Source organism: Plutella xylostella, chromosome 23 (genome assembly GCF_932276165.1).
Source record: "Plutella xylostella chromosome 23, ilPluXylo3.1, whole genome shotgun sequence".
Classification (NCBI taxonomy): Eukaryota; Metazoa; Arthropoda; class Insecta; order Lepidoptera; family Plutellidae; genus Plutella; species Plutella xylostella.
This window is the reverse complement of record NC_064003.1, coordinates 10,435,531-10,445,483: the sequence shown is the minus strand read 5'-3', so window position 1 is coordinate 10,445,483 and position 9,953 is coordinate 10,435,531. Positions and strand designations below refer to the sequence as shown.

The 9,953-nt window shown below is 39.4% G+C and overlaps 2 protein-coding genes across 3 annotated transcripts; one reads left to right on the top strand and one right to left on the bottom strand.

Moving 5' to 3' along the window:
- The first annotated feature begins 2,868 nt into the window (after nt 1-2,868).
- Nucleotides 2,869-4,568, top strand: LOC105391793 (protein PBDC1). Its single transcript, XM_038113607.2, has 3 exons — nt 2,869-2,997; nt 3,251-3,349; nt 3,438-4,568. The coding sequence occupies exons 1-3, from the start codon at nt 2,995-2,997 to the stop codon at nt 3,822-3,824; spliced, it is 489 nt and encodes a 162-aa protein (XP_037969535.1). The 5' UTR covers nt 2,869-2,994; the 3' UTR covers nt 3,825-4,568.
- A 936-nt stretch (nt 4,569-5,504) lies between these two features.
- On the bottom strand, nt 5,505-8,096 carry LOC105391792 (60S ribosomal protein L26). Of its 2 annotated transcripts, XM_011563339.3 has the most exons (4): nt 7,942-8,096; nt 7,530-7,710; nt 6,822-6,962; nt 5,505-5,679 (listed from the first exon to the last, which is right to left on the bottom strand). In XM_011563339.3, exons 2-4 carry the CDS (start codon nt 7,695-7,697, stop codon nt 5,533-5,535), a joined length of 456 nt encoding a protein of 151 aa, XP_011561641.1. In that variant the 5' UTR covers nt 7,698-7,710; nt 7,942-8,096; the 3' UTR covers nt 5,505-5,532.
- Nucleotides 8,097-9,953: the final 1,857 nt, after the last annotated feature.

Below are 9,953 nucleotides of genomic sequence, written 5' to 3'. Positions count from 1 at the left end.
AAACCAGTCCGTGTAGGCTCCGTTTATCCTGACACAAGCGCTAGACTCCCTATAAAGGGACCCCAGTGCCCGCGTCAGGTGACTGTCCACTCCATAAACGGACAGTGTCTCCCATAAATCATTCCTCCTCACTCTATCATAAGCCTTTTCCAAATCTACGAAGGCACAAAAAACCTTTTGCTGCTTTGCAAGGACCTTTTCTGTGACGCTTCGTAGAGAAAAGACTTGATCCGTACATCCCATCCCCTTTCGAAAACCACCTTGCACATCCCAGATCTTTTCTTCCGTCTCTTTCACTACCCTTTCAATCAATATTTTTGCATACAATTTACCAACTATACTTAAGAGGCTGATGCCGCGGTAACTGTTGCAGGTCTGGAGCGAGCCTTTTCCTTTATACAAAGGAACTATGACCGCTCTGCACCAGTCGCGTGGCACAGTACCGCAACGCCAGCACTCATTGAAGAGTTGGTAAAGCTCACTTGCAGCCACTCCACCTCCCGCTCTTAGCATCTCTAAAGATACCCTATCATACCCGGCCGATTTACCAACTTTCATTCTTTTTAATGCTTCCATAATTTCTTTCATACTTATCTTGTTTTCCTCATCTACTATTCTTTCATTTTCTACCTCTACATCACTACTAGTTCTACAATCTGTGCTTTCAAACAAACTTTCAAAATATTCTTTCCATCTTTTAAGAACTTTATTTTCATCTTTCAAAACATCTCCATTTTCATCCCTTATCACATCCAGATTTGTATTCTCTGACTTCCCTCGAGCCTTTCTTACCAACTTCCAGAACAATTTAATGTTCGCTCGAAAGTTGTCAGAGAATTTCCTGTCATATTCATCTTTTAATGCCTTCTTCTTTCTTTCAATCACTTCTTTTACTTTTTTCTTTAGCAGAACATACTTTTCTCGAATCTCTTTCATTTCATCGTCCATTCCCTGATTTCCTTGCATTCTGTTGTTGGCTTTTTTAGACAAAAAATCCAACCATGCCATTTTCTTTTCATTCACTACCTTTTTGCATTCATCATCCCACCATGTAAGCTCCCTCTTACCACTCTTCTTTCTTTTATTCACTCCACATACTTTCACCGCCGTATTTACTAAACTATCTTTCAAGCGCTTCCAATTTTCTTCTAAATCATTTTCATCCAAGACAATAGTGCTCTCTAAATTATCTTTCAAACTTCTTCTATACTCCTCACTTACTACATCATCTTGCAATTTTTCTACTTTGATACGCTCTAAATTTGTTGTTGATACTCGAGGTCGGTGTCGCCAATAATTAAACAGACCACGAATCCGGCTTTCAACTAGAAAATGGTCCGTTCCAACATTGACACCCCGATAGACTCGAGTATCAGCAACGTTTACGCGTAACCTTTCATCCACAATTACAAAGTCTATTATGCTCCTTTCATTCTGTCGTTGCCATGTATACATATGTATCTCCTTGTGCCTGAACATAGAATTAGAAACTATGAGGTTTCTTTCTAAGCAAACATCCAGGAGATACCTGCCATTCTCATTCACTCTTACGTCACCAAACTTACCCAATACACTTTCATACCCATCACGCTGCACACCTACCCAACTATTAAAATCACCGAGCATAATAACCCTTCTTATATATCTCATCATATTCTATATTCTCATCGCAATTATCTAACACTCCATTCATACTTACCCAAAACTCATCTATCTCCTGTGCAGATTTTGACGTGTCCGGGGCATAAACCCCCAGAACAAACAATCTCGTCAAACCTACTTTTAACCGGATCCAGATAAGTCTTGGGCTCACGCACTCGTATTCTTTCACACAATTATTCCAGCGTTCAGATAGGACAATCCCAACCCCTTGACAGCCATGCTCAGATTCAGGAACCCCTGACCAATAGGCTGTCAAGGTTCCGTGCGTGGTAATTCCCCTATCTTTCCGCTTGGACTCATTCACACATAGCAAATCCATTCCTCTTGTGTTAAACACCTCGCATACTTCATCTATCTTTCCATTCAGACCCCCACAAATATTCATCGTGGCTATGCGGGTCTCCACAGCCCACTTTTCGCTCCTCCGAGAGACACGGCGTGACGGGTTGCGAACCGCGTCGCCACCACCGGGTTGATCCATATTGAACCCTGTTCTCTTGGAGTGTAGTTATCGGTTTCACGGCACCATGAATGGTGTACCGCTACTCACGGGAGGGGCCGGAGCACTGAGAGGCCGAAGCGTGAGGCTCACACGAGAAGGCTAACTACATCCCCCCCTAACTAATCATGATTATAATCTTATGCTATCATATTATGCTATATTTTAAAACATATAACTAGGCGTTCCGTATGCACTAAGGTATGCACAGACCTAACAGAAATCTATAAGTATGCCTTTTCTGTCACCGCCGCCCCGACGACCGCCTAGGCATACTCTAAGACCTAGGCACATAGGCCCTAACTACACCAGCAAGTTGTTAAAAGATTTTGCAGTGTGACCGGTTCATAATAATATTATAACTTATGCAGAGGTAGGGTGTTTCAACACAAAATCTTCAATAAAACTTTTGGGACTCTCTCCTTCATTATGTCTCCCCGTATATTGTGTGTGACCACTGAACTGAACCAGAGGTGTTAATGTGAACCAGTAACCGCAATGATCTAGTCACTAGTGTATGTTCAGTGTGATGGAAAATATACTGTGTTATCAAATATGTAGTTAGACGAAAGTTAAAACCTACATTCTTGAAATGCTCCAGGTATTCATGCTGAAAAAGGCGCGTGTCCATTATTATTCTGAGACTCAACTTATGTGACTGTTCTGTGTTGTTTGACAGTATTAAATACTTTGTGAAGTAAGTGAAAGTTGACACTTGACAGGACTAAAGTAAAAATTTAATCCGTGTCGTTCGTATATTTTTTCGGCACGTGTACCTATTTTACAATCTATAGAATAACTAAAGCCCTAATTTAATAAAGTGCATTGTAATTATGGTAAGATAAATCGTTTACAAACAGTGAACTAAAAAAAACTTTAATTATTGGTATTGATATTATGACTGGAGAAGTTGGTTATGAGGACGAGTTAAAAACTTTGTATTCTGTTTCTTTTAATTCAGTTTTTGATCCAATTTGATCAGGTTACTATGTCAGGAATGGCTTGCTTGTTCGTCTAACTGAAACAATTTTGATGAATACTAAGCCGAAGTGTAAAATAATTTTACTTACCTAAATTTGTTTCTTGTAGGATGTTCTTACGAGGCCTGCAGAAGAATTCGGTAACGATGAGACCCTGGAGCACCTGTGGGCTTCAAAAGCCATGGAACATAGTGATATATACTTTAATGTTAGTATTTAAAGCCTATAATTTACTTTTGTCTTTCACTCATATCCCTAATATGCTTTGCCTAATATTATGTGTGATTTCATGACAGGTCCTGTGTTCAGTAGACACGAGATGGCTCCGGCTGACGCCGCACGATGACCTCATATACACGCACTTCAAGCAGGACTTCCCGGATCTCGATGTCTCCTATATTCAAGAAAACATACTCAAGAACAACACAAACAAAGCTAAATGGAGAATGTTCTGTGAAAAGTTCAAAAATATCATTGAAGACTACAGTTTCGGCACTTTACTGAGGGCCGACACTAAGGGGGATTACTCGGAAGCCAATACCATTCTGGTACCTCGGGTACAGTTTTATGCTATAGAGATAGCTAGAAACAGAGCTGGGCTCAATAATCAGGTGAAAAAAAAGTTCAAGTGTGCCTCTCTGGCCAATTTGGAGGCCCAGAAGAGTCAGGAAGTTAGTGTTTGATAAACTACTTATGAAACATGCCAGCCATAGGTTTAAGTTTAGTCTAAGTATAGTTTTAGCTTAAATACCTTGGTCTGAATCATCTGAAGAAATATAGATCATAAATTAAAAGCTATTTACGTAATTAGTTTCCAATTTAGGTCTAACATAAAAAGACAATTATTTGTTGGTCATGATTATGATACCTGCAGCCCGCCAAAAGTATGACATCCAGTCTCGTGGAGGCCTATGTCCTGCAGTGGATTATTGCAGGCTGTGCGATTGTTTTAATAATAATAACCATTTTCCTGCCAGGCCCTTCTACATTGTTGTTTCCAATGCACTTCTGTTCTGTTGTTGGAAACATTAAAAACCTATGCTTTTTAAAACAAGACCATTCATTATTATTAATCAGCTATACCTAAATAATATTATAACTACTTATTAGCTAGATATAATTAGTTGTAAATAGGCCTAATCTGTAATCCATAGTGAGTAAGTTGGAATAGTAAACTTCAGATATTTTATTTTTTTGCCTTCTATGCAATGAAATGCAACATTTTATTTCCATGAATTTTGCTAAGTCATCTGCTATCTTGTTACAAAAGTACCTAACCAAATATACCATATTTACTACAAAAAATAATATGTCTGAAGTTTAAAAGCCATTGAAGAGAAGCAATACATAGCCAACTCAAATACATAATAATAAAATTATTCTCAATACACTTTTGATAATAAATTTTATACTTTTCATTGCCACAAGTTGAGTTTCAGTTCATACTTTCTGCAGCTACCACAATTACCCAGAACAAAAGCATCTTGAAATAGATAGTAAGTACTTACATTAGCATTTCGCAAAATGTTATTCATGCACGATGACCTTAGTCAGTAACCCTTCACGACCCAGACAATAGATTATGGTTCTGCTGATCTCCAACCTACAGAAATATTATTCAGTTGTAGGTATCAGTAATGTTCATCTCATTGCCCATACATGGTCTGGTTATTGTATTTTACCAGTAACATTCCCAGGTCAATGTACCCAACTCTACATGGATTTGGCAATGTCACTTACAAAATTTTCGCCTCATAGTAAGTTTTATACCTAGTAGTTGGCTACTATTGGACCAACCTTTTCGTTTGGATTGATGAAATCCTCAGCTCGTAGGTATTCTGCACTGTCGGGAAAAAAACTCGATATTTCCCTGCTGGGAATCGAACCCAGAATATTTTCTCCCCTAGTATGTATGCTAAGCCCTAATTTCATCCGTCTATTTGATAATTTAACACCAGTGTTAACATTGTAATTTGTAATGTCATCTCCATATTAAATTCTCTCTTCTCTTGACAGATGTGTCAAAAGTCATCAACTAATCCCTCATTATGATCTAACAGAGTATAGTGCCACAAACTTATCTGTTCCGGTGAAAGCGAACTAAATTGGTCCATACCTCATTACTTACTAAATGAATTTCATATTGACATAGATTATATGGACCAATTTAGTTCGCTCTCACCGGAACAGATAAGTTTGTGGCACTATATGATGAAACTGGGGCTATGCCTTATATCATTGTTTACTCCTATAGCTCCTTGGTAAACACTGACTTCTATAACATAGGCTGTATAATCATCAGCATCTGAAACTGACTACATTATTGAAAACCCTACACCCTCAAATGAAAATCCACAACATGAGTTTTTAAACATTTATTGGTCTTATAGTCTATGATGTTTCCATGGTGGTGGTGGCTGCGGCAGACTCCTCGGTGTACTTGCCCTTCTCCTTGCCGAGTGCGGCCAGGCGGCCCTTGGCGCGACGGTCCAGGATCGCCTTCCGGTCCTTGTTCATCTTCAGCTTAACGATCACACACTGGAATAGAATAGAAGAATATGTAATTCAGACATAAGTCCATAACAAATGAAAACTGTGGAGGTTAATGGTGCTGCTGGCAAATGGGTTCTAAGTTGGGCAAGGGGTTAGTGTAGAAGGTTCGGGGCAGTGGTGGATAAAATTTCAATTATGGTTTTAGAAGAAAATATACTGGGTTGATAGTAGCTGGAGGGGTAGTCAGAAATTTATCAATTTGTAGGTTTTTCAAAATCATCTATGCAGACGTTGCACAAATAGTACCTACATGCTAGTATTTTGCCAGAAGTAGGTGGAAGGAAAATTACTAGCAACAAAGAAAGGGAACATTAGTTGAAAATTTAAAATCAAAATCTATCCTCAAGCAGTGGCAATATGGATTTATAATTTCTTCAGTTACAGTTAATTAGTTCTTTTTTTTTCACCAATAAAAATGAATAACCTGATTTGATTACACTGTAATTATTTCTGACTACCCCATAATCAGTAGAAACAGCATAAAAAGGTACATATAAATATTGATAATTGTTTGCAATCAGAGCCATCATTATATCATAGGTGTAGACCAGCAGTCTTCAGCCGTCAGCTGATGAGAAAACCTCTACAGCATCAGGCATCTGTTAGCTGAGTCATACAGCTCTTAGAATGGTTTGTGATCATTATTTGCAAACACAATACTTTTCCTAATCTCTCTCTCTCAGCCTTCCGTAGTCCACTGTTGGACATAGGCCTCTCCTAACGATCGCCACCCCAAACGGTCACCCGCCATCTGCATCCAGTGGCTTCCCGCTACCTTCCGCAGATCATCAGACCAACGGGTTGGGGGGCGACCGACACGCCGTTTGCCGACACGGGGTCTCCACTCCAGAACCTTTCTACTCCAGCGATTTCCTAATCATCGTGGTACATTTATTTTCAAAGAAGAGCTTATGGATTGTTACTATGAATGCAACATTTATAGTAAGTACAATGTTGCTAATTGCTAATGTTTTATGAAGTAACCACCATAGTTTATAGCAGCCTACTGAAAAATATTCAGTTCGTGTGAAACAAAACAGTACAGTTAAAAAGATTTGGGATAATCTGATATAACTACCACACTTTGTATTACACAGTTACAATGTAAACCCAGAAGAATAACATACCTTTGAGGGGTGGATGCCGACGTAGGCGCTGGCACCGTTGGCCTTTTCCCTCTGGATCCTCTCAATGTAGACTACAAACTTCTTACGGTAGACCTGGACCACCTTGCCGACCTGCTGGCCTTTGTAGTGTCCACGTACAACCTGGAATTAAACAAAATAGGATTTAGTACTGTTGATCAGACATGATAGTAGAAATTCATGTAATTTTATTGTTTTTCTTACATGTACAGCTGATTATTTTCTTGCAATACAAAAACACATACAAATATATACAGATAACAAAATAGCACGTACATTGCATGTATCTCCCAGACATATCCCTTTACATAATGTGAAGATACAATGACTAACTGAAGGCATGTTGTTTACATCTACTAAATAAATCACTGGTAAAACAATCAGAGCCATCTTTTAACCATGGTGCCGACTAGCGAGCCAGATTCAGGTCTGACAGAAGAAAACCTTCCATCTGACCATCCTGAGGCAAGCAGTTGTCGGCAGTCTGTGAATGGTTTGTCTTCATCATGTTGTTTTGACACAGTGATAGTCACAGAAATACTTCCGAGAACTCAGGTAACTATTTCATATAAATTTTCAGTGATAGTTTGGTACTGACATAACCTATAAACATGATCGAAGTTTTCAAAACATAACCTAAGCAACTGACTATTTCTAAAAGGAAATAAGATAAATTCATTGTTTACTGACCTGAACTTCATCGTCTTTACGGATAGGCATAGATTTGACGGTGAACTTCTGTCTTAGTTCTTTGGACAAGGGTGCTGACATCAAAACTCGCCTGATGTGAGAGGGCGCACTGAAATGGCGCTTCCTGTTTTTCCTCCTGGATGAGGTGACCTGCTTGTTGAACTTCATCGTGAAATCTTCGCTGTAAATGAAAACAATACACTTTTATTCCACTGATACCAAAGTGTATGCAGGCTACGGTCAACTCTGCGTGCGAAACGTCAAATTCCCGGGGTTATTATTTTCATCACAAACACTTTAGATTCAAAAATATTGTATGTTATACACAGTGTAAGACATAACGAATATGATTTTGCGTTTAAAACTTTCAATAGATAGCATTTATTCCAGATTTATTAGGATAAAAACCCACCCGAAACGACACGGCAAAGAACCGAAAAAAGAAAGAAACACTGAGTAGTGTTGTCAGCTCAAATAATTATGTTGAGATGTCAAAATTTTTGTGCATTGGTTTTCAATGTTAACGATACATATTCATTTATTTGAATATTTTAGCTTTCTTTTATAAATAGATTCTTTCATGATTCTTTATTTTATTATGTAGTGAAAAAGCAATTTATAGATTTAATTTAACTGAGTATAAAAATATTTTATTTTCTTATGGCAATACTAAGTCTATCAAAATGTCATTTGCGTTCCACTATCCGCAAACATTTTGTCAACATTAGTGGATTTCCAAGGGATTGAAGTTTTAAGTAGGTAACATGAGGGAGTATTCTGAGAAATGATTTGAGAAAAAAGATCAACCAGTAATCCGCCTGGAGTCTTCTAAGCAGCTGCCGACTGATTTAGGCCGTGTCCCCAGCAGGCGAACTGTTAGGGGCTGACTGAGTTACGGCGTATTTATTTATTTAGTAACTTACGCTCTTCCATAAATATATTTGAAATGAAGTGTCCACAGTCTGCTGGTTTTGCGGTCACTATACGACCAAAACCGGTTCCGGATATGGTTTGTATGATTTGAGTTTGCAGCTAACCCACAAATTTGCGGCTCACGCAGTCGGTCGCTAACAGTTTGCCTGCTGGGGACACGGCCTTAGCGGCGTAGTATCGGTTCAGTACTCTCAATATTCAAAATTATTCACAGTTTGCTAGTTTGGGCTCACTAGTTTGGCTACTGAGAACGTAGCTGCTGGAGATAACATTTTCTATCTCCCTGTTTCCTTTGCTCCATACTTTCAGACAGCCTGTAAGTACCTATACTCATACTGTAAATGTAAATTATTAAGTCAAACGGATGTCTAATGTTCCAGTTCTTATTAGGGTGCCTGTCCACCAGTGTGGAGCGGGGTAGCGGAGCGGTACATACTACTACAGTAAGATTGCACTTCTAACATCAGCAGTAATACTACTAGGTGTACTAGTTACTAGCTATAGCCGTAAATTACAGACATAGTGTCTCCGAACTGAGGTCTGACTGAGGTTCAAGTACAGCGGGGGGGGTCGTCCCACCGCAAAATCTGCGACTGTTTTGGAAGTTTTCTCACACAAATGAGTCGCAGTTTTGTATCAAGCGGTGGTAGCTCAGTCGGGTAAGCGCCCGCTTCTCACGCCAGAGATGCGGGTTCGATTCCCGGCGCTGACATGTACCAATGAGTTCTTTTCTGAATTTAAGTACAATGTTTACCATTTAGCACATCTAGATATGTGAACCCACCAACCCGCAGTGGACCAGCGTGGTGGGAAAATGGTCCAAGCTTAGGAAGGCAGTTTAGACCTTGGGGATATGCACAAAGGTTCCGTTCGAGAGAGCCAGGTGCAGGTACTGTTACCCCCACAGAGAATAGAATAGAATTTGTATCAAGCCCTTAAACCGGCCAAGTGCGAGTCTTACTTCTCACGAAGGTTAAAGTTAAACGTCCACCTATCCTATCGGTATCGTACGTAGCCAGTGGCGGATTAAGAGCATCGGAGGCCCTAAGCACAAAGCCTGTGTAGGCCCCTAATTTAGAACAATTTATTCCTTGACAAAGAGTGACAAAACAGTTCAATAGCTAAAAAGTCCTTGAAAAAGATGTAAAACATTTTTTTTTAAATTTGCTTGCCTTAAAGGCCTACGACACGCGCAAGTATCACCACAGTTACAACTGCGCAGGCACGCCGAGCTATCACACGGCACTGTTATGTACGCGCAAGGCACATTTTTGGCAAAATCGTCGGCGTTTAAAGTGGAAACAATGTTTCCCAATAAGAAACTATTTCTTGTACTGGTATATTTTCGATGTTTGCAAACAACTGGAATTTTTTCTCTAGAAAAAAGTCAAGTTGCCTGCTATTCCCAAAAATCAAACCGTACTAGTGATGGGCCGAATGTGATTTGAACCGAAGTTCGGGAACTTCAGCCGAACATCCGGTAAAATTTGT